The sequence below is a fragment of the Rosa rugosa genome, chromosome 6, assembly GCF_958449725.1.
Source record: "Rosa rugosa chromosome 6, drRosRugo1.1, whole genome shotgun sequence".
Classification (NCBI taxonomy): Eukaryota; Viridiplantae; Streptophyta; class Magnoliopsida; order Rosales; family Rosaceae; genus Rosa; species Rosa rugosa.
The window spans coordinates 35720425-35745994 of record NC_084825.1 but is presented as its reverse complement, the minus strand read 5'-3'; the positions used below and the strand labels follow the sequence as shown (position 1 = coordinate 35745994).

Here is a 25570-nt window from a genome sequence, read left to right as displayed (position 1 = left end):
GGAGGTCAGGTGACTCCGGCGGCAGCTAGGAAAGAGCCGGCTAAGGTGATCCTGCCAGAGACTCCAAGGTGCAGCGCTGGTGTTCCTGTGACACCTACACCAATCCTGTTAGGGCCGATGGCAACAACTGGAGTGCCAAATCTCATGGATATTGTTGGCCGGTCCATGGAGATGCTAAAGGGGATACCAAGCTGGAATGCTCCGTGTCCCATTCAATCTGGAGTCCCACTGAATATACCGGTGGCTCCCATAGCTATAGAAGCAGCACAAGTAAGTGGTGTGAAGCGCTCAGCTTTTTCTGTGCAAGCTCGTCCAGGTAAGAAGGCTAAACTGCGTTCTGATTCTTCTGCGTTAATGTGCTTGGATGTGGAGGAGGGTTTTGGCTTACCTAATGATAATGGGAAAGTGAAAATCTCACCTTTGAAGAATAAGAGGGGTAGGCCTAAAGGGTCCAAGAATCAGTTAGGACCAAGGGTGCGTAGTAAGAGAGTGGTTCAGAAGATTACTATTGCCGAGACTGCTGACGGACAGGTGGGCAATGCCTTGTCTGTGATGGGAGAAGATACTCCATCGGGGGAGAAAGTGGGTTCTGAGGAGGTATGTGTGAGTCCTCTCCTGATGGGAATGACTTCGGGTACCACTCAAGAATGAGTTTTGTCGCCAAAAATATTCGGGACATTTTGGCCTCTTGATTCTCTAGGATGTTCTAGGATAGATTTTGGCAGGGCTTCATGATCTTTAAAAAGGTTGAATTACTTAGGTAGTGACTCTTTTGACAGTCCCACAGTGATGGGTCATTATGTGTAATTTCGCTGATCAATGCAATGAGTTGACAATTCTCTCAAAAAAAAAAAAAAAAAACTCATCGTTTAAGGAAGAAAGACATCACTCTTAACTAGTCACAAGATTTCCCTTTCACTACCTAGCAGAAGGAATCGATCATTCTTGAGGATTTTAGTTTGATCTGTGTGTGTACAATTGCTACGGGGAAGAAGGCAAGATTAGAATGAAGAGGAAGAAAGCTAGGCTTTCTGTTTATTTGGGTTTTGAGTTTTTAGGAAAAAGGTTGGTCCAAATCTCATATTCACCATTTCGCTATCGATTTAAGTCATCGGGGTTGGATTTCGGGCCCAAGACCGAAATCACCAACAACACTAAATCAATAGACGAGCAATATGTATTTTCGTAACCTTCCACACCACACCCACTTTTGCAAGCCTCAAGAGTGTAATTGTGGCTTGGGTCCACATGCGTGGCATGATGGTTCAATATGCAACTTTTAAAGATAAATGTGGTTCGCATGTGTGTTTCCTTTTTTTGGGTTGAAATGTGTGTGCGACATGTCTTGTGATTTTTTGGGTATCAACACTTTTATAACGTTTCTAGTTTTTGCTTGTACCACAATTGCGTGATTGGCAAGTGAGAGCTAGTTGAATGATTTCTTTCTGTAGGAGGTTTTCTTACTTAATTGTGAGCGTCCCAGTGATCTTTAATGGTTTGCTCTAGCTTAGGAAGGTTATTCCGGATTTTCTTGACAGATTTTTTATGTATGTTTTAGTATACTACAACATATTTGTTGTTGATCTAATGATATCAACTTATATTGAAAAAGTAAATTAGAAATTTCATAGTAAAAGGAATATGAAAATCTATCAAGATCTATTAAAAGTCTAACAAATTTGATTAAGTTGTGTATAAAATTGGGTTATGCCGGGCCATGCTGCCTCATTCATGGGATTTAATCATGAATTATGTTGATCAATAAACACTTAATGCTTAACTATAAAATATTTAAAGAGAAGTATTAAAGTGATTGATGTGGGTGTAAAGTAGCCTAATTTGGAATCAAGGCAACATCCAACTATCCAAGTCCTTATTCGTCAATCTTATCATTGTTGATCCAGCAAGAAAAGGCAATGATCTTGGCATTAGACAGGTAAAGACAGTGAGTGATACAAAGCACTCAAAGCAAATTTGGGCTAATCAAGAGCTTAAAGACGAATAAAAGCAAATAATGGAGAAAGAAGGGCACATTGATTCGAGCTGTTCTTGCTTCTTCTTTCTATTCTACGCGATACTGACAGCTGGCCAACAGCGAAGTCCTCCACATAACTGCACCACCAACATGGTGACCAATCTCAGCTGTCAATTCCTCATTACTTGCTTTGGAACAGGGACGCCCCTCCAAGCGCGTGGAACTCTTTATAGATTTTGTTTTTAAAAAAATTGGGTAATTCAAAAATAATTTATGGCGGTAAATAAGCACGATACAGTTCGAGTTCGATTGTATCCGCTATTTGTCTCGTGCTTGTAAAATACATGAGCCGAGTTCTAGCTAAATATTAAACTTGATTAGAAAATTAGCCAAGTTTGAAGTATGAATATTTGGCTCGTCAAGCTCATGAGTAACTCGTATTTTAAGTAGTTCGATCTTGTTAAAACTCAGCTTATGAAAATTTATAATATAAAAATTTCCAATATCATTCTCAAAACTTACAATTATTTTGGGAATTGTTATCGACGCACTCTAAATGTCTTTTTTATTTATTGTATAAATATTGTGTTAATAGCAATTTATAGTGTTAACAAGAATTCTTTTGCCTTTTAAAAAAAATCATTTTAAGGATGAATTTAAACTTTTAGAATATCATATAGCAATGTGAAAAATATCTTACATTTGAAAGGTGTGCAATTTGAACTCAAAACATCACCCGTTCAATTTATGTACTTATTCAGTTAATTAAGTTAAAGAGTTTGATTTGAGCTAAACCATAAGTGCATAGCCTCCACTTTCGGTGTATAAAATCACCTCAAGGCTCAACCATCATGATGTTTCACTTATAGACATTAAATGTTTATTAAATTTTTTTTATCGTCACCTAAACATTACTGTATGTCGCTCTCATGACATTTATTATTTATATTAAGAGAGTTCATGCACTACTATTAAAATTCATATTTTCACCTTGAATTTCACTCTCCTTTTCTGGTCAATACTCAAAAGCATAGCTACTATAGAGAATCCATTGTTATGCTCCTTTGTTCAAAATTTCAAACACAAAGAAAAGATGAAAAACAAACATAAAGAAAAAGAAATGGAATATCGGTGCCCCCGCGTTTCGTACGCGCGTAGAAAAGCCCCGCCATTACGTTGTCACTTCGGATGCCCTCCTTTGCCGACAAAATCATATCTCAACCGCGCCCACGTGGCGCAACTCCACCAGCTTAAACGGCCCGGTCGACATGAAATCCAATACGCATATAAGCCGTGTGATCCACTCGTATCAAAAATCCAACGGCCAGAAACCCTCGCGTCCACCGCATACTCTCTCACTCAGATATTTATAATAGAGAGAGGAGTGCTGGAGTGGGTTATCCGTTACATGCATTATTGAAAACTTTTATGGGAGCTAAAATGGAAGAGGAGGTCAAGAAAGTCGAAACCCAGCCTACTCCGGCGCCGGAGCCACCTTTGGCCTCCGCCCCCGCCCCAACCGACCAGAAGGCTTTGCTCCCACCACCACCCGGTGCTGCTGCTCATGTTGATGACTCCAAAGCTCTCGCCTTCGTTGAACCTGAAAGTAGGTTTAAGTTTCTCTATGGAAATGTATAGTAAAAAGTAACGAAGTAGTACGTGTAAGACTAAAAAGTTTCCTTTCTTGGTGACAGAGGTTCCAGAGACCATTGCTAAGAAGCCCTCAGCATCGCATGATCGAGGTGATTAACCTTTTTTTTTTTTAATTTTTTTTTTTTTTTTTTGTGAGAATTGAACATGTGACCTCTGTTTTGTGAGCTCGTCGGTTGTTTTGATTAACTATTTTGGTTATTGTTGGAATGAGATGATATTCGGAATTTGTTTGAGATGATTTATGTGGTGTGTTGTTAATGGTGGTTTTTATTTTTTCAGATGTGACTCTTGCAAACCTTGAGAAGGAAAAGAGTATGTCTTTTGTGAGGGCATGGGAAGAGAGCGAAAAGGATAAGGCAGAGAACAAGTAAGGCCCTGTGGTTTTTTACCCTCTCAGATTAATTCTCTTTCAACTAGTGTTATGGGATTCATTGGTGATGTTTTTTTCTGGCTAATTTGGTGATATGCCAATAGGATTGTGCTTTTGTACCATAAGAGGCACAAAAACATAGTACTAGTATTTAGGTTGAAGTATGACTGAATTGTAACCATTTCAGATTCAGATTGTTACTGGAAGAAATTAACCATTTCATAGTTTTTCAATTACATGAATAGTTTCATGTTCTAATGACTTGATGAACTGTGTCAAACAGGGCACAAAAGAAGCTCTCAACTGTTACTGCATGGGAAAACACCAGGAAAGCAGCTATTGAAGCCAAACTGAGAACCATTGAGGTAAATTCTAATTCCATTTCTAGTTTTTGTTTGGTTCTAGATACATCCATAGAATGTTGGACCCTATGGTCCATCCAAAAACTCCATTACACTGCTTAGGAAAAGTTTTGCCTTTTAATTATTTTCCACAAACAGGTTCTTTGACCTTACAAATATGCCTGAAAAATTGATCTCTTATCTGATTAGTATGCTCACAAACAAAAAGATTCACATTCTTATTGATCCATAAAGCACACTCGTTTGTTTATCATTCCGTTTTGTTTCAATGGAGAAATGGCATTGGCACAATTTGTGGAACCAACCAGTCTTTAATTAGAAACCAAGTTGGCTGAGTTTGAAGCAATTTGTTAGAGTTCCTTTTAAGTTTAATTCAATTATAACAAACTTCAAATGCTACCAGGAAAAACTGGAGAAGAAAAAGGCACAATATGCAGAAACAATGAACAACCAAATTGGTATGGTTCACAAACAAGCAGATGAAAAGAGGGCAATGATTCAAGCAGAGCGAGGGCAAGAACTTCTCAAGGCAGAGGAAACGGCTGCTAAATACCGTGCAACTGGGGGCGTTCCAAAGAAGTTCCTTGGCTGTTTTTGAAGCATTTGTTTGAGTCTGGTTTGAAAACAATCAATGTAGCTTCTGGTTTTTACTTGTGTATATCTTTTTTGCTGCTTGTTGTCTGTCATTTTGTGTGAAAACCTGAATGGAAAAGTAGCAAGTGTTCTTTATATCCATCTCTGTATAGGAAGTGTATTCGATTTCTGAAATCAGTTTCCTATTTTTAATTTGATTGTATCTTTTTTATTTTTTATTTTTTCCAGTAATGAGATAGACAATTCTACACTTTCATCTTGCAATCCCAACTTGGTTTTTTTTTTTTAGATTGTTTCAGTGCTCGTGGTTTCACTATTTGTTCTACTGCATTAAACTCTCGTTGATCCCCAACACAATAATGTACTCAAGAAACCAGTATACAATGATGCTAACAGTTATAAATTCTCAACCTTTGTCCAAGTTGATGAATAGATGGGTTATGTATGAGATGGCAAGCAACTAAACCAGATGACATATAACATGGCATAATTTCTTCACCAAAAGAGAAAGCAACTGGAAAATATTAGTACTTGATAGCATCTAAGTTATATAAGATGTCTGAAAACGATTGTGGAATCTGTAACTACTATACATACAGAATCCTAACATACTTTGTTAAGGAAATCCTAACATACTTTGTTAAGGAAATCCTACCAAGTGGTAGCAGCACTGCCTCACAGTGGGCCAAAAATTTGGAACAGGACCCTTCATCTTTGCTCTCACTAATTTGAAAGCTAATATAGGAAGCAGCTACCATATAGCAAAACTTAAGCGGCAGATTCAGATACAAAAGAAGCTCCGAGGCCTGCTTCGATTCAGAGAGGGCAAATGAAAGCATTTTCTAACTTGGTAGAAGTGCTTGTTGCATAGTCATTCATATTGTCTTCTAAGAAGCTCATGTCATTGTTAATGGGGTAATCCAGCAGCAAATCCATTGCAGATTCTGACGAGTCATCTAATTTGTTGGAGCTTGAAGAGTCAGAACCACGTGTCACATTTTCAGTGTTGGACTTGTAAATCCTGTAGACCATATCTTCACCAGTAATGGACTTGAAAACCTTGTATTCTATATCTTCATCTTGATTGCCTGCCATGGTCGATGACCCCATTAAGCAATGGCCAATTTCTGTTGTCACAGCCGAGATTGATCCACACTTCCCTGAAGAAGATGCCTCAGAGATGGGGCTATCAGACGGAGTTTTACCTGCTGTGGGGAACTTTCTGAATGACTCCCCAACTTCGGAGTACCATAAGCGCAGAAAGTAGTCCGAATCAGATTTATCCAGAAGTGGGGTACTGAAGTTTGATGACTCCCGTGACAGCCTAGCCTCAGCTTCAAGCCTAGCACTCTCCCATTGTGCCATGTGGCGTGTCGCGATGGAAGTTGATGCTTTGGAAGTTGAACCATCAGAGGTAAAGGGCTCGTGACTTTGTGGATTGACCCCCATGCGGATAAGGCGCTTCCTCAGGTGCGTGTTCCATAAGTTCTTGATCTCATTGTCAGTTCGTCCAGGTAACTGAGAAGCTATAGCAGCCCACCTGCAAATTATTTTTGACACAACTAAGATAACTAGAAATAGGATACAACACAATTGACATACAATTTCTAAATGCTCATCAGTCTGAAAAAGTTGTAAACTAAGATGCAGCAATTGAATTGTAGTTCATGTATATACTGTATAGAGGTAGGGTCGTATGAGAAATAACAATTTAACTTTAAGCTTCAGTTTACACAAGCAAACAGTAAAATATTATTTACTGTGGTTGACTTAGCACAGTAAACAAACGTTGAATCAATTGAAATTTTCCAAACAGAGAATAACAGATTTACTACCTGTTTCCAAGCATGCCATGGAGCTGAATGATAAGCTTCTCTTCTTCGTCAGTGAAAGGGCCTCGCTTAATGTCTGGTCTCAGATAATTTGTCCACCTGAGCCGGCAACTCTTTCCACAACGAAGAAGACCTGTTCAAGCAGAAAATCATATAAATATGTAGAGCATATGCCATAGTCTTACTTAATACTCTGTATCAAACATAACTTCCATAAAATTTGACTTGACATTACACTCGAAACAAATACACAGGGAAATGGGAGAAAATAAGGAACATGAAAAGAAACAAAGCCATTATGTGAAGAAGTGGCATATAGACGGAGAAGTTTCTTCAAAAGACCATAAGACATATTCTCATTTTTGAAAATGATTTATCCCTCGCGTCCAGAAAAGACTTTAAAGCCTGTTTTCTGAACTTAGTAAGTATGCTCAATATTTGGAATTGCAAAGCCACTACATAGCTACAGACAAGTTGAAGGGGAAGTCAGCTGGCTGTATTATGCTCATCTATCCACACATATACAAAATAAAAAGGGGAAATTAAAGAACAAGCAGAAGTAACAAGGAAGCAGATTTCATTATGCAGGGGAACAGATGCCATCCAACTTATCAAAAGAGAACTTGATTTTAATTTAAGTCACCCAAATGGTCAAAAAGGTACTGTTCATAAGGAGTTGCATCTTTAGAAGAGATAATAATTGCTCAAAACGTTTGAAATTTCAAAACTACATAACCACAAACAGGTTAAAGGGGAAGGTAACTGTAATTTTCCTGAATTATCCACCTACTTACACATACACAAGAAAGATACAGAAGAACAACGTAACAAAGAAGTGACTTTACTAGTATACCAACAGATACTACCCAACTTACCGAAAAAGATAAAGATCTCAAGTAAACCAAAAGGTTAAAACGGTTTGACCAGTGCCTAAAACCGCTTAATCATATTCCCTCAAAGTTCAAACACAACTCTCCACCTCTGAGAATAGGAAGAAAAGCTTGCAACTTTGGGGTTTAGCACTTTCAAGTAGTTATCAATCACTTCACATCCTATGAAAAAAAAAAAGAAGCTTTTCTTTGATTTCACAAAACAAGCCACCAAAGCAACTTTTTGGGTTCAAAAATCTTTAAAAAGGGACTTTTTCTCTGGTTCCAGAAAACAACAAACTCAAACAACTTTTGGGTCTCAAAAGCTAAGAACTTTACCATCAAAAGGGCAACATTGACCAAAACCCAGATAGAACGAGTAGCATTACACACAAAGAAATTTAAACCTGCATGATGTGGGAGAGTTCTCCAGCTGCCATGTCCCTTATTCTTGTTGATGTAATGGACAAGAATCTCATCCTCATCAGGTGTCCATGGACCTCTCTTCAGCCCCTTCTTGTCACAACATGGAGTTCTTCCCATCTCTCTTGGTTTTAATTCCAAACAGATAAGAGAGAGAAAGAGAGGGAAATCACAACCACCACCAACACAAACACAAACACAAACCCACCACTACCAAACCCCCCAGCCCCAACAATTAAAGAACACCCCAAGCAAAACCCTTTATAGCCCCAGTCTTTAGTTCTAAAGTTTTGGGTATTAAATGCTGGAATGTGATGTCTATCTGAAGCCAAAAGAACAGTGATACAAATAATGGATGTGGGCTTGTCTGAAATCCCAATGGAAATGAAAGGGTACAAAGCTCTCTCTCTCTCTCTCTCTCTCTCTCTGTAGCTGGTTTCAAGCTGTCTCTTGCAATAAATGTGTTGGGGTTTGGTTCAGAGAGAAAGAAAGGAGGAAAGGAAAGGAAAGGAAAATTGAATCATCATTGAAGAGTAAGACTTGGGCCCTAAACAATGCAGGAAAGACTTTAATGGTGGGGATTTCTCATTTTTGAGGTTTGCATTTACACTCAACTGGTAAGAGAGAGAAAACAGAGCAGTAATGGTGGGATTCTCTCAACTCAGAAAGACAGGGTGAAATTTAATGAGGGGCATTAATGGGGAAGACAGTGACTTGCTGCAGAGTACGGACCATGATATGACTTGTGCTTGCTTGCTCTCCAAAATTTTAAAAGAGGTTTTGTTTGCTGGTCTTGGTTGCTGTGTTGAAATTTTGGTCTTGTACAGAGGTAGAGATACTACTCTCCTTTGGTTGGTTAGGGACCTTGGGAAAGTGGAGTGGGGAAGAAGGAAAGGGAGTGTGGTTTTTTTTTTTTTTTTGCTTCAGTGTGATTTTTGGTTTGACTCGCTGCGTGAATGAGAGCAATTTGGGGAAGAAGCCAAGTTGACTGAGTAGTATGGCACAATGACCTCTGTGCTGACACGTCATCTGTCAGTTGAATTCAAGTTTCTATAAAGTGCTGTATGTCTTTTTTTTTTTTCTTTTTCTTTTTCTGTTTTTAAGGTGTTGAATGTTGATCAACAGTTTGAAGCGACTTCAACTTGCATTATACCAATAATTAATACAAAAGAGACCAAGGTCAAGATTGAACGAATTCAATGGTACAATGAACTCTCACTCTAAATGATGAGAGATTGAATGAACTCACTCTAAACGATGAGGAGAGATTGAATGTAATAATAAGAGGAGTTTGAAAATAAGCGTTAACTGTAATAAAAAAAAAGTATTTTATAATAAGAGTTGTTTCGGTCTATTCTAGTCGATGTTATGGCTCAAAATTGTGACGTATGATTTGGGAGTTTTAAAACAAGTTCGGTTTAAGTTGCACTTTCGGCCAAACCAATGGTAATCACCGTTTGCTCAAACCAACACTACAATTAAGTCGGAACAAGATCTCCGATGCGGCTTTTGGTATTTCGGGTCTTTACAACCTTTGTTTTTGTTTTTGTTTCTGTTTAAAGAATGGGGTCTTTACCACCCGAGATGAAATGCTCAAATACGTCTCTTATACTAATTTATTTCAATAATAGAGGTATGAGCTCATCCAATTATCACAAACAGTCACCCCAAATACCGACACACACCCGTATTGTACAAATTTATTTGTTTGTTATTAGATTTTGATATTGCGGAAGTCAAAGTTGGCGGAAAAAGTAGTAGACTAGTGCAAGGTGTTTTAATTTTTTGAGGCAGTGTCATAAATGTGGTCACTTGAAAGTCAAGACTGGATACCCACGTTACACTATTTCTTGATGGGACTGCCTCTCTGCCTAGCCAGAAGTGACATGATCGAGCTATTCTAACTTCCATCGGTCCAATTCACCATTTTTTTTCGTTGCTTTTGAATTTTGTGTTTGGAACGTGACGTGATCATAATCATTTTCACGGTTGAAATTCTGCCGGAACATTTATACAAAACATCTTGGCCGGCCAAGCACATGTTGCCAGTCGTGTACGTATTTTTTTTATGACAGAATCGTGTACGTTGGATATTCAAAAATCTTTATTTTTAGGTAAATCATGCATACATCATTTTCTTTATTTTTTGTATCATTGGCAGTAGCTATGAATGATTTGGTTTTCAAGTCGAGTTGTACTGTAATAATTTAATAGATTGTTTCTTTATGAATTTTGAATTGCCGTGCAAAGTTTTTTTTTTTTTCTGTACAAGAATTTTTCTAAAACTTTTTATGTAGGAAGCATTGATCTTACCTTTGTTTTTCTAGGTTAGTGTGCACACAAATAGAGTTCTACGCGGTTAGACAAAGTATGAAAAAATTATAAAAAGAAATTTGAGAATCCTCAAAATTTAAGATTTCATCGTTATCGTATGTTAATATAATAACATTTTTCGTATATGACATATTTGATGTAATATTTACCATTATGAAAGCATCTTTAGCAGACTCTCTATTTTAGCTCTTTAGCTATTTTGGAGAGTATGTTTAGTTTTATCTATTTTAGCAGCTGCACCGGACTCTTAAGTGGCTCTCCATTATAACTTTTAGCTATCTCGCTCCTAAATATAGAGAGCGAGATGAGACTCTCTATAATTTAAAACATTCATTTTAAGTTATTTTATGTAATTTATAAATACATTTAAACTCTTTAATCATCATTTAAAAAATAATATAAATTTAAAATTAGCTAAAATAGAGAGCATTGATACATACGTATTTCTAAAGTGGTTAGCCAAAATGACTTTCTAGCTATTTTAGCTAAAATTTAACTAAAAAATGGCTAGCATTGCTAAAGATGCTCTGAGGACTCATATTATCATTTGAACAACTCTTGTTGTAACTAGAAAAAAGTATTCGTTAAGGTAAATAAGATTCTTATTGGAGACTAGCTTGGAGTAAATTAGGTTCTTGTTTGAGTAACTAAGTATTAAAAATAGTAATTGTATGTATGTCATAAGTTAACATATTGTAGAACTTTCCTAACATTTTTTATGAATATAATTGAACCTTAAAATTGAGGGAGGTCAATTCGATTTGCTCCGTCTGTAAGCTCCGTGTGAAATTGTTTATGAAAATAACAAAAGTGCTTCCTTAGTATTAATAGAAGCGTTTTTAGCAACATTTGGCAAGAAAAAAAGGTTGGTTCTTTTTTTTTTTTTTTTTAATAGAAGCGCTTCTTACAAAACACTTGAAAATTTTATGAAATACTTGGTATTTTTAATAAAATTGGTTCGAGTGGAAGCGTCACGTAACAAGAATATTTCTAGTACTTTTTCTTCTTTTAAAAAAAAAAAACAAAGTGAAACAACAATATGTTTGATTAACTTTTGAAAAACCTCTACGTATGTAAGCATGTTTGAGCGTTTCAAAAGAACAGTTGGCAAGAACATGTACAAGGCGCTTAATTTGTGCCTCAATGTGATTGATAGCCGCGTCCAACGCTGTCCATCTTGAGAAGACGAAGACAACTAGACAGGTAAGATTATAACAAGGATCCAGGACGTGATTCTGGTTTGACTCTTCGCAAGTTAAGTTTGTAAAGCCTTCATTTTTGTTTTGCCCTAGTGTTTCCCTAATGATTTGCTCTTCTTACCAAAAACGAAAGTTTTGCACAATGTTCTTATCGTTAATGCTCGTTTTGGTTCCTTATTTCATTTTTGACGTTTCTTTTATGGATAGGTCGGTAAAGGCTCCGAGCTAACTTGCCGGCCTATCCATGCATGCATGGCTCTGGCTCCACATACTGTGCTACCCATGAGTTATGAACCTGCAAACGCAATAAATATGCAGATATACCAGAGCAGAGAGACCAGAGAGAGAGAGAGAGACATCACAGACGGGAAGCTAGGGTCGAGAGAGAGAGAGGTGTCTACCGATTTTAGCGTGTGCTGTCGGCTGCAGCTAATTCGTACATGAATCAAATACATAACGTGTTCATAAATTCATTCCATTAAAATCGGGTTTATTCATGCTTTGCATTAAGCAAGCAACTAGCTTACGCATTTTCTTAGAGTTTAGCCCCGGCCTGTGTCATTTTATGTCCGTAGAGTAATTGTCATCGCAAATAAGCCAACTCATGATGAGTTCGAGTCGTGTTATCGAGAAATTAAGAAAATTGACAACATTAAGTAATATAGTAATGTTCGATAAGGCTCTAATGATGACTATTAAAATAAAGACTTTTTAAACAATGATTGTAAGACCAGCTTTTCGATCACATTTTGGCCAATTAACCATTAGATGTTTAAATATTCATGCGTAGATTAGTTATGCAAATTTTCAATCAAATTGAAATTCGTTAAGACATTCATAATCCTTATTTATCATTTATGAAGATGAAAAGTTTAGATTTGACAGATTTGATTCATCCATTGATTTAATGCTAGTTTGGTTCCTTAACAATTAGCAATTTGAAAGAAAATTTTCAGAATGATCTATTCGTGCATATCTAAACATCTAACGGTTGATTTGTCAAAATACAATCGAAAAATTAACCTCACAATCATTTATTAGAAAGTCATCATGAAGTCCTTATTAGAACCTCTCCCCGAAAATGTTTTGTTTGAAATTGGTAAGATCTTTTGGCTTGCAAAATTGAATCAATATCGGGATAGAAAAAAAATATTATTGTTGCTTTCAAAATCAGTGATTTGTTTTTTTCTGGATTGGGATTCAAACCACATTATATAGCTGCCAATCTGACATGTGAAATAATTCCTGCTTCCCATCAATGTGTCCAGTGTCCTAATAGTGGCTGCAGATTCTGCATAGTCACCCTAAACATTAATACAATCCAAGACATATGCTATGCTAAAAAATTGCTTCCTTTCTAACAAGCAAAAGCACTTCTCCAAAAAGCACGAAGGGAAAGTGGGACATGAAATCAAAGAAAGAAAAAGCATAAGATCTCTTTTGGGAGCATTAAGTGGAATTAATAGAATTTAAAACCAACACATAGGCATACTTGTCATTTAACAAAAAACAAATTAAAAAAAAAGAAGTGAAAATTGGGGCACTTCTATAAAACTACCACCATTTTTTTTTTTTGACTTTGTCAAAGGGAACCCAAAGGCTTCCTAGGCCCAAGATAAACCCTTTCGGCGCATGTGAAATGCTCCAACTGTGCATTGCAGCACAGTGCTTGGCCACTTTGACAGCTTCGGGGTTCGAACCTAGGTTAGGGAGCACACCCAACTAGGCAAGAACCACTAGACCACTTGCAGTGGTTATAAAACTACCACCATATCCCTATTCATATGGGAGAAAAATGAATTGCATCAAATTAATCATTAACTTATTTGCATTGGCACTAATGTTAGGGTTAAACTTTTTACATTAACTTCTGAATGAAAAATTGAAAACAAAAATGGATATAATAATGAAACCATAGATCTGTTTGAACACAACCAACCTCAAAATCAGCTTACAATCTCAAAGTAATTTGTGAACAAGTTGAGTTATACATATATTTGAACAGGATGGGATGGTTGATTAATTTGCACCCAAGAAAACAAAATGCAAGTAACTCTGACAGAGGCCTTGGAAAAAAGATGCATTAATTTAATTTAAGATTACTCTTCTGACTGGTCATTCTGGTCTTTAGGTTGTTCTGGTTCTGGCTCTGGTTCTGCGGCTGGAGGGGCTTCGGGCTCTTCAGCAGATGGTTCTTTAGGTTGTGTGACATTTTTCTTAGCAGCCTGGAGCACATGGCTGTAATTTCCTTTCTCCATGAAGAGCTGAGCGAAATGGTGCTTGCAGTAAAGGATTCCATCAAGAGCAGCATATGATGAATGTGTAAGGGGACAGCCCCCATGAGCACACCTGAAGCATGTCTTGTGGTAACTTTCTCCCTCCAATGTCACCTGTTTTATACCAGACATACTTAGTCTCCAGATCAGTATAATAACTTACTGTGCCTCGGAGAAGGTTCTCTTGCCAAACAATCTGATATGTTATTTTTTCCGATTGTGAATTAGAATCAGAGATTAGGTAGAATCATGTCTAAAAGAATGGTCTATAATCTATATCAAGAATTTGACAACATAAACGCGGAAAGAGAACATTGTATCTACTATCCAACACGATCATAGATCCGTACCATTGTTATCAGTATATCTAAATGAGTGACTGGTAATATTAACATTTTTGCAGCATATAACATTTTTCTAGTACTGAGAAGAAAGGGTATTTGAATCAATGAATGTATATATGTTGATGGAAGATTCCTTTTAATAATGCATACCTTCTCCAGTGGATAGACTGTCTTTGAGCAAGTTGCACACTTGTCTTGGGTTCCAGAGAACATGGAAGAGAGTTTGCTGGGTGCCCTATTCTGTAGGACAATGTCATATTTCACATGTTACACTAGGTCAATTATCTCAAGAGAAAACATACAGTTTTGATCAATTGGTCATCATCATCATGAATTTCCATTCACCAATAGCTGGCATCAGTTCCAAAAATTTAGAAGTTGATTGGGATTAAAACCAAGTTTGAATGCCAGGCATTGGGCTTTGATCATGGTTGGTGAGAAATATATACAATATGCATGTGAAAGTGAGCATACATACCAGTACTTCACTCTGCTTCTCAGCGGACTTTGCTGCAATGAGATTCATGCATCATAATAAACATTGTTAGTTAAAGAAGGAAAAAGAAAAGTAGCGGCTATCAATTCAAAAAATAAAGAAATGAAGGAACAGGAAAAGAAGTTTCACCAAAATTCTTGCTGAAATTCCCAGATTCCTTGAAAAGCTGCTCAAAATGAGGTTTGCAATAGAGGATTCCATCCATGGAGGAATAGGTGCTCATCTGTCAAAAATTATCTCATTCATTTCCATTTTTAGATGATCCAAACAATAAATCTGCAAATTTCCTGTATGAGTCTCACTCATGCGTGAATGATTGTTAACCGTTGATCGATATGAGTCTTAGGATGAACCCCTATCAATCAATGGTTGAGAATCGAAGACAAACTCAAGAAAAGAAAAAACAATGCACATATACAGTGTTTTAAAGTGAAGGCAAGGAGAAAGACGATCACAGAAGTATAAATACCGAGAGAAACCCTTTGCAGTGGCTGCATTTGAAGCAGGATTTATGATAAGGTACTCCTTCAAGGGACAACATATCAACCACATAAACAGTCTTATCACAAGCCTTGCATTTATCCAAAGTTCCTGTAAATGCCATTGTTTCTCCCTTATTCAAAGAGATCCAAAAATCCCAGAAATTTGGTAGAAATGTGTGCTTTTTTCTTCTTCAACTCAGGTGTCTGAGGATCAAAGCCGAGTTTGAATAAGGGAAGAAGCACCGTGCTTGTTACCGGTACCTCAGATCGAAATGGAGATTGAACAAAGTCTCTGGTGTGTCTTAATAAAAGTATATTTATATCAGATTATAATGGATATTGTCATGCTGGTAAATAGAAGCAAGTGAATGGAGACTAATGCAAGGATGTTATGTGGGAAATGTATTGCTCAAATTGTGGATGTTATCTGATTGGATTGGAGTGAAACCAGGTTGGTGTTCTGACCTTTTCAAGAGAAAAAAAGTTTAAGATGACAGATTGATAGCCAGCCAACTGTTTTGCTATTTGGTTGTTGGTAGTTATGTTAGTTAAAATTAGAATTCTTCATATGTGTGAAAATCACTCCACCCTTTTAAAATCTGCAAGGATTATTGAAAAAAAAAAAAAAAAAGAAACTGCAAGGATTAGTAATGGCAAAAGATAGTGTTGAGGCAATAGGTGATCCAATGGTCCAGATTTTTGCCTTCTAAAATTTTACATTTTTTTTTATTTACTTTTGAGTATCACTGCCAAAAGAAAAAAAAAAAAAGATTATTTCACTCGCGATTGAAAATTGTATTCCAAGAACACTATTCATGTCTTCTTTTTATAAAAAAATAAAACCATTAGTTACAGTGAAAAGTACAATTCCAGAGCAGATTAAATTGAGCGCAACAACACTTGTAATTATCGCAACCAAGAATTCTGAGTATACAAACATTTCATATCCCAACTCAAACTGAAAATATAAAGTATTGACATATACGCATGGTAAAAGAAAGGCACATTGGCTATACAGGTGAGATAGTAATGCAAAACTAACCCCATTAGAGCAAATCAAGCAATAAGAGTTCTTGAACGACCCAACCATGGAGGCAATACAACTTGCTGACACAGTATGAGATCGGAGATGGTCTTTCCATGCCGGTCAATTCTTCTAGAGCAGTTTACACCACCATCAAGAATGTCCCTAACCACTACATTCAAAGATCGGATTCCCTTCACTTCATAAATTTCCACCTTTACATTTTCGTCGACCCATTTGTCTCTTTCATTGATGGCATCCGCATCTGGAAAAGAAGAGGAATTTAAAAGAGTTGACACTACTTTCTTTACCCACTGCGGTGTTATGATCCTCTCCAACCTCTCTACATCTGGAGGAAAATGTGGGATGATAGAAAAATTCAAGTCATTTCCTTTGTCTCCAGCTCGGCTATGTGCTACATCATAGAGTGGAATTTTCTGGCCAGATGGAGCAGGAGAGATTCTTCCAGAAAATGGAACATTAATAGAAGAATCGACTTCACTTGCTTCTGAAAACGGCAATGCAGACACACAAGGAAGACTAATATTTGTCCCATCTTGAAATTCAATTCCTGTTTTATTTGATTTCATCACTCTGGTGTGCTTTACTGCAGTCTGCCAGAATACGTGTTCACGCTTGACCTGAAAGGCAACACAATTTTATTTTCTTTTTTCACTTATTTTGTTATGTGTAAAAAATATGGTCACCAGTTGAGTTGAAAACCTGATCTTATCAGTCAAAATAGTAGTTGTAACAGATGTTTGTTGGACAGAAGTGGGACACTAACATTAAAGGTTCAATAAGAAAAAAAATTTAACAAGACACAAAAAAAGAAAGGGAAAAGGGACAGGAACTACTGATTACTATACTTATGATTCAAGTTTCAAGTTTATGAAAAGGGTGATTAAAGAAAATCGCTTTGTAGTTGAGGAGGTGAGGAAGAGCAAGAGAGTACCAAATATTTTTCAAGGATGATCTCTTTCTTGTGTCCAGTGCTGCAATAAAAAGGTGAACAAGGTCACAGGTGATTTCTCAGGTGGCAAGCTGCTGATTTAAGAAAGAGAAAAAGAAAGATGCAAAAAGTGATAACAAATTTACCTGATACCACCACCACCAGCTGGTCCATTTGTATATAAAGCAGTAAAATCTGTAATAAATTGGACTGCATGCTCCTTTAGCTTGAATAACCCATCCATGCGTAACCTAATATCGCTAACCATATGACATGAAGCACTGTCACTAAGACCAGTTGCCTTCAGGCTATCAAGCCCAACTATATAAGAAACTACATGGCTGCTAACATCAGGAATTACTTCTTCCATCCATGATCTCACCTAATATAATATAGACACAGGAAAAAGCTAAGCTTTTGGGAAGTTTCCAAGTAAAGCAAAATCAATTTGAACGCTGTCATTCAAAGAACAGAAGAAGTAAAACAACTACACTTTCACATAACCAACAAGGCAAATTGAAGGAATCACAATAACATGGTATTAAGGGTTTTAAATTTATCTACCAGAAATTCAGCAATCTTGGCACGTTTAACACATTCAAATCCTCCATAAGATATTTCACCCCATCCTTTCCAACCATAGTCCTGAAAACTAGAAGAGTAAAGCATTAGCCAACAAGGAACCAGCCAAGAACAGTGTTAATTATGCTCACATTAGGTGAAAGAGGGAAAGAACTATTGATCTCACATGGCAAGACATGCTTAAGTTAGTGACAGATAAGGATTAGGACATCAAAGCATAATTTTGCCTTGTATAGCATTTTATGAGGTAAAACAACCCACAACAGATTTCAAAGTGAGTAGATGAGTATTATAGCTTAAGCAGTGTAGTAAAGGAACATATCAGAGAGGTAAGAAGGCCGAGATCACAAAGAGCAGCCAAGTATTATAGTATGAAGCAGGGATACTAATAAATACTATGTTAGAAAAGATATTGGAAATAACATGCACAGGAAAAAGGACATGGAAAAGAAAGGAATTGATAAACAAATTTAATCTCTTTTCTTTCTTTTTAAAGGATGCAAAAGTTATCTATCATTTAGCAGCCTTTATCTCAAGAAAACAGCATTAGAGGAATTACTGGAACTAGAGCAGACATTATTTGTGGCAGACATTATATGACCACCAAGACTCTTAAGGAAATTAGAAGTTGCAGTCAATGGGTTCCAAGATTTTCACATAATTGAAATTAAGTTACTCACACAAGGACTTTAAACCAGAAATCTACCACTCGAGCAAAGTTCAAAACCCATAATACTATGAAATTGAATAATTTTTTTTTCTTTAACCGTAAGAATGTACCTTTGGAACCAACCGCAGGAGTTTATCAGGAACTGATACTGCAGATGGTTTTGCTCCAGCACAGAGGACCTTACAACTTGATAATGGGTAGAATGAAACATCCCGGATATCAATTATCTGCAATTGAGAAGAATCTTTTTCTTTATCATCCCCATATATTTCAAAAAAAAAAAATGCTTGACACACTGATTTCACGTACCACATCAGGAGTTACATAAGCACCTGGATTCCCGATCTCATAAAGAAGTTGTTGAGCACATGTACTGAAGTTCAAAACCCCACCACTACCCTCTGCCTTCGCTACACATACTTTTCCATCAGAGCTAATTTCAGCATAAGGAAGTGACAAGTCTAGGAGCTGAGAGGAAGACATGTCTCGAGACTTGTCCCCTACAGTAAAAAAAAAAAAAACATACTTAAAAAAGCAGTAATATCAAATACGTATACATTGCAATTCTGCCTTGATGACCCTTACTGTTTTATGAAGTAACTAAAATAAAAGCTCACCTGGGTGCATGAAGTATCCCCCTGTGAGTTGACAACCACACTCTAGAAGATGGCCTGCCAGAGACCCCTGTGCTAGCTGCTCCAAGTTGTCCCAGTTCCAACCAAGTTCATAAATCTAAACATACCACTATAATAATTCAGCATTCCTTCTAAAAGGAAATGACTACAGAAGAACTAAGAAAGTAAGAGAACTAAATTTTCAAATGCTGTCAGTAGTGAAAAAATAAAAATATACACACAATGATATCATTCCCCAAGCAATCAGGTCAACAGGACAACGTTATATTGAAATAATGAACATAGAACTTCTTAACTTGGCATGATTTTAAGAAAGAAAGATATAATATTGCTCAATCATAGTGGTCATGTTTGGTGTTAGATAACCCTTTTTCCTAGATAAATGTCAACAACATTTCAGTTATTGGAATAATTGGTTCATATTTTGAATTAGTTCCATCATTGAAGTAAGTTTCAATCTTATAACTAATATCAAGGGGCATGTGAAGAAATATGAAATCAAGAAGGATTGATATATATGTTATGACTTATGATCTTGTATAAGTGAGTTTTTGGTTTAAAGATTTAAGCACCCAACTGAATAGGTTCCAAAGGCTTACTTTAGTTAAATTAATTATCAAGAGTGCTTCAATAAGTAAAATGATTATGTGGATGTTATGGTATATAAAACTAGACCAATGAAACATTCACTTAACAACCAAAAAGCTTATTGATTACTTACTACAGTAATCAATAACCCTAAGTGCTGGGGTGGTGAGTGCACTCATCTTCCTTGCTAAATGTCTGGTTTCAGTTGCTACACCCTCAGACAAGGCTATGAATTATTGTATTGGAAAAAATAAATAAATCATCATTTCATACCATTGGTGCTAAAAATAAGGCAGCATCTGCAACCCGTGAAGTTATAATTACATTTGGCTGATACTTTTCCAAACATTCAACAATCGGAGCCGCTCCCAGATAGGTGCTAATACCCTTCACAAGTTAGAACAAAGGTGTGAGATCAACCTTTTCCGAGCACGATACAAACATCATTTATAAACAGAAATCAAATGCAAGAGTACTAGATTCTTACACCTTCCAACAAAAATGACTTCTCATGAGAGGCTGAACCTACATAGACATTCAAAATATATGTGCTGTATTAAATAGAAGTTTCAGTTGATACAAAAATAAAAGAAAAGGTACATAGTACAACCCCTTAAGCTTCCATCAAAATAAGGATTGTGTTATAATTGGTGTCAGGAACCCCCCTATAGTTTAGTTTGTGCCTACTATTGTATACCTATATTTGTGAGAGAAATCTCATGAGCCACAGCAACAGAAACACTAAGCCCCAAGCTGCTGGCTATTTCTATAACCTTTTCCTGTGCCCCCGGTGGATCCACTTGCAAGAAAGATAGAATTCAACAGTTAGATAAATGAAAAGGCTTGCCAAGTAAAAATATGGAAACTGCATTGATTTAGGTCCTCACTTGCACCCATGTTGGTGATTATGCAAGTTCCTCTCTCTACAGCCAAAGGAAGGAGCAATCGCATCCAGTCAGAAACTGCGTCATTAAAAAGTACAATAGAAGGAATTATCAAAAGAAGGAAGTTTAAACAGTAGAATGCCAGCAAAACTGAGACTTTCTTATCAACTGTAGTCAGATTCTTATTCAAGAAGATTAGATCAATATCAAACAGGTACCAAAGGAACTAACTTAAGATCAATAAACAAATAAAGAACAAACGTCACATATATAACAGACACATACTCCTTGAATCATAACCATCACCACCCGAAACCATAACTTGATACCGTTCAGCAAGGGTGCGCTCTGCGAGGCATTCAAGCACGATATAGTTGAGCTCTTTGACTCTCTGCAGCAACTTAAGAGCTGCCAAAGGCCTGTCACCTCCAAAACCAGCACCACAGCCAACATAGACCTTGTCCCTTCTCCTTTTACAATCCTCCCTCTGCAGTTCAACATCAACACACACTCAACCCTCCCAATCTTTACTATAATACTATATAGAATCAAGTAAAAGATTCTTTCAAGGCAAAGAACATTAACAACAGTTCCAACAGAACTAACCAGCTTGATCACACAATTGCGAATTACACCTCCTTCATGGATTTCCATTTCTACAAACAAAGTCCCAGAATTTACCTACACATAAATTTATCAATTATCATTAGAACCCAGAAAACTCAAAACCCTTTACTTATCTTCCAAATGAGCAAATTATATATATGCAACTGGGTACTCCCAACTCAAAAATGAACTGGGTTCAGAGCAATGAAGGTGATCATAAACCGGAAAAGAGTTCAGATAAGTAAGAGCTTGTAAGAAGAGAATCTAAACCCTTTCAATCAATAAGTTAAATGGAGTAAAACATGAAATCAGTTCACCGTTGATGAAGAGAAAGATGGTGTCACCAGCAGGAAAGCCCGAAGTAAAGCTTAAGCAAACAAGATTCAGTCTTTTCTGTAACTTGTTTGTATAAATCTGTCCATGTGGGAAGTTTTGTCTTTATATATATATGTCCAATGGGTCCCAGATATTACAGAAGTCTTTTAATCTTGATCTTCTTCTTCACCCCACCAGTCAAGAAAGACCTCCTCCGATTTTTGTTCCCAGTTAGTTATTGTAAAATAAAAATAATAAATTAAAAAGGTGTGCTAATAACAATTCTCATTATCCTTTCAAAAAAAAAAAACAATTCTCATTATACAATTTTTTATATAAACAAAAGTATTTAGTTGTTGGAGTAATTTCTATCATGGAATTATGTTATAATTTTTTGAATCAAACTATTTCGGGCATAAATAAATTCATCACAAGTCAGAATGATCATTACATATCATTTCGCTGTCATCTATAGACAAACAAAAAGATAGTAGGGGCAGTTTTTCTGGGTTGGATCTGTGGATAACCCCAGATCTGATTTCGAAAGGGAGGTGCTCTGGATCGGAAGAGGATGGACTGGGAAACTCCGTCGGTGGAGCGTCCGGCCGGTTGGAGACCCGGCGGTGGCGAAACTGTTTTGGGTTTTTCAGATTGCTGAAGCACGGTTGTACCCACAGTGGTATATAGAAATAAGTCCACTCATTAGATATTAAATACGTAGAAAATAACATGAAGTCTCAATTGGTACTACTCAAGAGGCGCTAGAGACACCATCGTGCACTAAAAGTGCATAGCTTCCTAACAAATGAAATTATTGTAAATAGACTAAACTAAAAACATAGTATAGGCCTAAAGGCAAAACCCAGCCCAAAATTTCAAGTCTATAAAGCAGCCCAAGGGAAAGTTCCCACTCAAAGTTCATAAAGCCTGGCTTAGCCTAGGCCCAGTCTCCCTCTGCATCCCCGTCGCCGCAAGTCACAACTCTGGTATAGCTTCGCCTCGACCTACGCCGTCGTGACCCACACTGCCGTGACTCACACCTCCACGGAACAACATCACCTCTACCAGCGTCCCACGACCCATCCTTCCATCGAATCAGAACAAAACCACGACGCCGTCAGTCCAAGACGTCGTCGACAAGGCCCTCTGATTCTATTCAGGACGACAAACGCGCCTCAGAGATTTCCACTAGACCAGATGCCGAAACCAACCTGCAAAACCTTAAGCATAACACCCTTCTAAGAGCTTCCTCAGACAACAGCATCAATACCCATCCGGCAGCAGACCACAAAACGTCAGCGAGGCCGGAGACCAGCCTAGACGTCAGGCCGCAACCGGATGAAAGCGATCTCACAGTGCAAAAAGTCCGCTGCCGACTTTAGAGCTCAAAGAGAGAGAGAGAGTTTGAGAGGTTTTTTGGAATTAAGTTATAGTTGAGTTTGTCTTTCATGAATTAATCAATCCTATATAGAACTATTAGTCCATGAATTTGTCTTCCATTTATTCAAACTAGCAACGTTATTGTGATGTTAATGGAAAATAGATTGACTAAAAAGAATAGTTGTTATTTATTTTTTGGACATAAAATAATGGTAGTTTGGCTAATTACACTTTTACACTTTTATCTATTTATATTTTATTAACTTAATTTGATAATTATGTTATTGAAGGGTATTATAGGTACTTCAAAATTTAGTGAAACCTTGACACCAAAAGAGGGCCTCTATTTATAATAGTAAAGATTACATTGTTTAGAGTTTGGTTCTAGGTCCAATGGTGATTTCATTAGGTTGTATTAGGATAGTCTGAATGGTTTGCTATTGATGTGACCCTCTTGGGTAAGTCATATTGTATAGTTATTTATTTTTTATCAGAATAAAGGCGTGACGTCCTCTTTTAAAAAAAGAAAAACTGAAGAAGGTTGCAAATTTTCTACACCGACAAAACACAATAAAGTTTACACATCACACGTTATTATTATTATTATTTTTTATAAGCACATTGCACATTATACATGCATGTTTCATTTGACCAAAACAAGAAGATGTCTACACACGAACTATAGATAGAAAGAGTGACCACCAACCTCTCGGGCTTTTCGTTTTCTTTGTTTTTTTTGTTACACATACACGTATATATAGCCTTCCCTTCCAGGAAGCATGTGAGTGCCTTGGAATATAATGTAACTCTTTCAGGGATTTGGAAAGTTGGTGTAGTGTTATCATTTTATATTAGCAGCCTCCTGATAATGTTGTCCTGAAAGAGATTTAGAGATAGGGCACACAGACCCTTTATATGATGCAAGAATTTATTAATACTCAAGTTCCAATAATCCACTGATCAAGGATGAGGTGTATTACATAAGTAACTACCGTCTTATTTTTAATTAAGCTTAATTAGATTATGTGTCGTACAATATGGCACATATGGCCATCGTAATACATTTGTTATAGCATGTTCTTAATTGTTGTCATACCAGAACTGTTTCTGGAGATACTGAACGACATTGTTGTCAACTTGGAAGGCCTTGGTGAGAACATCAAGGTTGATTGGAGGGTTGGAGCCGAACACTGCATTGGCTATGGTGATGACACCTGGATTCTGGCTGCTAAGAGCTGCAATGGCTACGGCTTTATCCTTTCCGATGTTGAACTGGAAGTGAATGAGACCAACTGGGAAGACAAACACATCTCCCTTGTACAACACTTTGGTGAAGAGGCTGTTGTCAGATGAAACGAAGCCAACGTAGAGAGTGCCTTCCATGACCATAAGGACTTCCGTGGCTCGAGGGTGGGTGTGAGGAGGGTTTAGTCCGCCATTTGGTGCAAAGTCTATGCGAGCTAGGGATATCCCAAGAGTGTTCAGCCCTGCTATTTGCTCCACATTAGCTGGGGTGACGTCGGAACCTAGCGGATTTGATGTGTTTCCAGGAATCCGGAGCCCGGAAAAGAAGAAATCATCTGCTGTTGCAAGCTTTGGGTCCCTGCAGAATTTTCCATTCACAAACACTGCAAAATGGAACATCATATCAGAACATGCATGCATTCATGCAAATAGAAAAATTAATCATATAATCTCCATACATATGGGAAATAATATATACATATCCTAGTGAGTAGTGACTACTATATACCAGCAGAAACAACAGTTTGTGTGGTGTTAAGTGCTACACAGAAATCTTGGAGAGGACTAGGATCAGAGGCAGATACAAGGTGGAAGGTTGCCAATGCCAATAGGGCAAAAGCAGCAGCTGTAGGGAAATGAGCACCTTTCATCATCGTGAGTGAGTGCAATACTCGTATATGTTAGTGTTTTGTATAAGAGATAATTGGAGGTGGATGAAAATGTTGTATGGAGCAAATGCCTATTTATAGATGGAAGAGACGGAGAGAAATACATTTGAACTGGTCTTGGATTTGTCATGTCTATATGGAAGCAGCCAAGCTGTAGTAACTTTGAAAAGGTATTAAGAAGCAGGTAAAGACTTGGATTCTGTACCAATTCTTGTGTGCCGTGCTAATTAATTGACCCTCTCTTTGCCTTATTTATAAATATTGACAAAATATTAAGGGTATATGTAAGTACAGAATGGAGGCATAATTTCAAACTAATTAATAGGATGACTAACAAACCCAACAATTTCAAACTAATAGGATGACTAACAAACCCAACAACTTCAAACTTCCGATTTAAGATTGCAAAATGGTTGCTGTTCTAGACTAGGATTGCAAAATAGCTTCGGTCCTAATTGTAACCACTGATATCAAATTCCTTGAACAAGTTATGATTTCTCAAAATACCAAACCATCAGGAAAATTAAAACATCACACCATATTTGTTGAAGCATTAAAACCCTTAAAAAAAGGAAAACAACTGCGGGCACTATACCGGTTGAATCAATCCACTATGAAAGGAAACAATACATAAGAGACTAATTCTTACTCATCTCACCAAACTCATTTCATGAGGCAGTAGAGCTCTACACACTCTTGCTATTGCTTTGTCATACAGACTTGATTCATGATCATCTTCTCAACAACGGCACAAGAATTCTCTCGCTTGTCAATCGCCTTTAGGCACAACTCAACTCTCTAACAAACTAGTT

The 25570-nt window shown here is 37.1% G+C and overlaps 5 protein-coding genes across 6 annotated transcripts; 1 reads left to right on the top strand and 4 right to left on the bottom strand.

Annotated features, from left to right (window-relative positions):
• The first annotated feature begins 3361 nt into the window (after positions 1 to 3361).
• On the top strand, positions 3362 to 5204 carry LOC133714199 (remorin-like). The gene is made up of 5 exons (XM_062140287.1): positions 3362 to 3581; positions 3670 to 3717; positions 3908 to 3995; positions 4282 to 4363; positions 4764 to 5204. The coding sequence occupies exons 1-5, from the start codon at positions 3404 to 3406 to the stop codon at positions 4956 to 4958; spliced, it is 591 nt and encodes a 196-aa protein (XP_061996271.1). The 5' UTR covers positions 3362 to 3403; the 3' UTR covers positions 4959 to 5204.
• Positions 5205 to 5466: 262 nt separating this feature from the next.
• LOC133714198 (transcription factor MYB17) lies at positions 5467 to 8913 on the bottom strand. The gene is made up of 3 exons (XM_062140286.1): positions 8063 to 8913; positions 6790 to 6919; positions 5467 to 6494 (listed from the first exon to the last, which is right to left on the bottom strand). The coding sequence occupies exons 1-3, from the start codon at positions 8196 to 8198 to the stop codon at positions 5771 to 5773; spliced, it is 990 nt and encodes a 329-aa protein (XP_061996270.1). The 5' UTR covers positions 8199 to 8913; the 3' UTR covers positions 5467 to 5770.
• Positions 8914 to 13512: 4599 nt separating this feature from the next.
• On the bottom strand, positions 13513 to 15599 carry LOC133715834 (LIM domain-containing protein PLIM2b). The gene is made up of 5 exons (XM_062142493.1): positions 15197 to 15599; positions 14857 to 14950; positions 14710 to 14741; positions 14382 to 14471; positions 13513 to 14001 (listed from the first exon to the last, which is right to left on the bottom strand). The coding sequence occupies exons 1-5, from the start codon at positions 15329 to 15331 to the stop codon at positions 13711 to 13713; spliced, it is 642 nt and encodes a 213-aa protein (XP_061998477.1). The 5' UTR covers positions 15332 to 15599; the 3' UTR covers positions 13513 to 13710.
• A 503-nt stretch (positions 15600 to 16102) lies between these two features.
• LOC133717943 (uncharacterized) lies at positions 16103 to 21604 on the bottom strand. Of its 2 annotated transcripts, none has more exons than XM_062144715.1 (14): positions 21468 to 21533; positions 21151 to 21225; positions 20874 to 21031; positions 20548 to 20622; positions 20358 to 20459; positions 20148 to 20185; positions 19934 to 20047; positions 19055 to 19169; positions 18747 to 18937; positions 18548 to 18664; positions 17750 to 17830; positions 17332 to 17567; positions 17189 to 17228; positions 16103 to 16874 (listed from the first exon to the last, which is right to left on the bottom strand). In XM_062144715.1, the coding sequence occupies exons 3-14, from the start codon at positions 20995 to 20997 to the stop codon at positions 16266 to 16268; spliced, it is 1842 nt and encodes a 613-aa protein (XP_062000699.1). In that variant the 5' UTR covers positions 20998 to 21031; positions 21151 to 21225; positions 21468 to 21533; the 3' UTR covers positions 16103 to 16265. The 2 variants fall into 2 exon arrangements, with proteins under 2 accessions (XP_062000699.1, XP_062000698.1); XM_062144714.1 differs by having other exon boundaries at positions 16105 to 16874; positions 20830 to 21031; positions 21468 to 21604.
• A 2215-nt stretch (positions 21605 to 23819) lies between these two features.
• On the bottom strand, positions 23820 to 24818 carry LOC133715753 (germin-like protein subfamily 1 member 8). The gene is made up of 2 exons (XM_062142394.1): positions 24599 to 24818; positions 23820 to 24473 (listed from the first exon to the last, which is right to left on the bottom strand). The coding sequence occupies exons 1-2, from the start codon at positions 24741 to 24743 to the stop codon at positions 23926 to 23928; spliced, it is 693 nt and encodes a 230-aa protein (XP_061998378.1). The 5' UTR covers positions 24744 to 24818; the 3' UTR covers positions 23820 to 23925.
• Positions 24819 to 25570: the final 752 nt, after the last annotated feature.

Coding starts and splice junctions, on each gene's coding strand:
- LOC133714199 (XM_062140287.1), top strand. CDS start 3,404: ATGGGAGCTAAAATGGAAGAGGAGGTCAAGAAAGTCGAAACCCAGCCT. Junction 3,718..3,907: donor CTCAGCATCGCATGATCGAG/GTGATTAACCTT, acceptor TTATTTTTTCAG/ATGTGACTCTTGCAAACCTT. Junction 3,996..4,281: donor AAGGATAAGGCAGAGAACAA/GTAAGGCCCTGT, acceptor TGTGTCAAACAG/GGCACAAAAGAAGCTCTCAA.
- LOC133714198 (XM_062140286.1), bottom strand. CDS start 8,198: ATGGGAAGAACTCCATGTTGTGACAAGAAGGGGCTGAAGAGAGGTCCA. Junction 6,920..8,062: donor AACTCTCCCACATCATGCAG/GTTTAAATTTCT, acceptor CTGCTTGAACAG/GTCTTCTTCGTTGTGGAAAG. Junction 6,495..6,789: donor CATGGCATGCTTGGAAACAG/GTAGTAAATCTG, acceptor AATAATTTGCAG/GTGGGCTGCTATAGCTTCTC.
- LOC133715834 (XM_062142493.1), bottom strand. CDS start 15,331: ATGGCATTTACAGGAACTTTGGATAAATGCAAGGCTTGTGATAAGACT. Junction 14,742..14,856: donor GAATTTCAGCAAGAATTTTG/GTGAAACTTCTT, acceptor ATCTCATTGCAG/CAAAGTCCGCTGAGAAGCAG. Junction 14,002..14,381: donor CAGTCTATCCACTGGAGAAG/GTATGCATTATT, acceptor GGTATAAAACAG/GTGACATTGGAGGGAGAAAG.
- LOC133717943 (XM_062144714.1), bottom strand. CDS start 21,198: ATGGAAATCCATGAAGGAGGTGTAATTCGCAATTGTGTGATCAAGCTG. Junction 20,460..20,547: donor AATCACCAACATGGGTGCAA/GTGAGGACCTAA, acceptor CTTTCTTGCAAG/TGGATCCACCGGGGGCACAG. Junction 18,665..18,746: donor CTTATGTAACTCCTGATGTG/GTACGTGAAATC, acceptor TCTCAATTGCAG/ATAATTGATATCCGGGATGT.
- LOC133715753 (XM_062142394.1), bottom strand. CDS start 24,743: ATGATGAAAGGTGCTCATTTCCCTACAGCTGCTGCTTTTGCCCTATTG. Junction 24,474..24,598: donor ACAAACTGTTGTTTCTGCTG/GTATATAGTAGT, acceptor TCCATTTTGCAG/TGTTTGTGAATGGAAAATTC.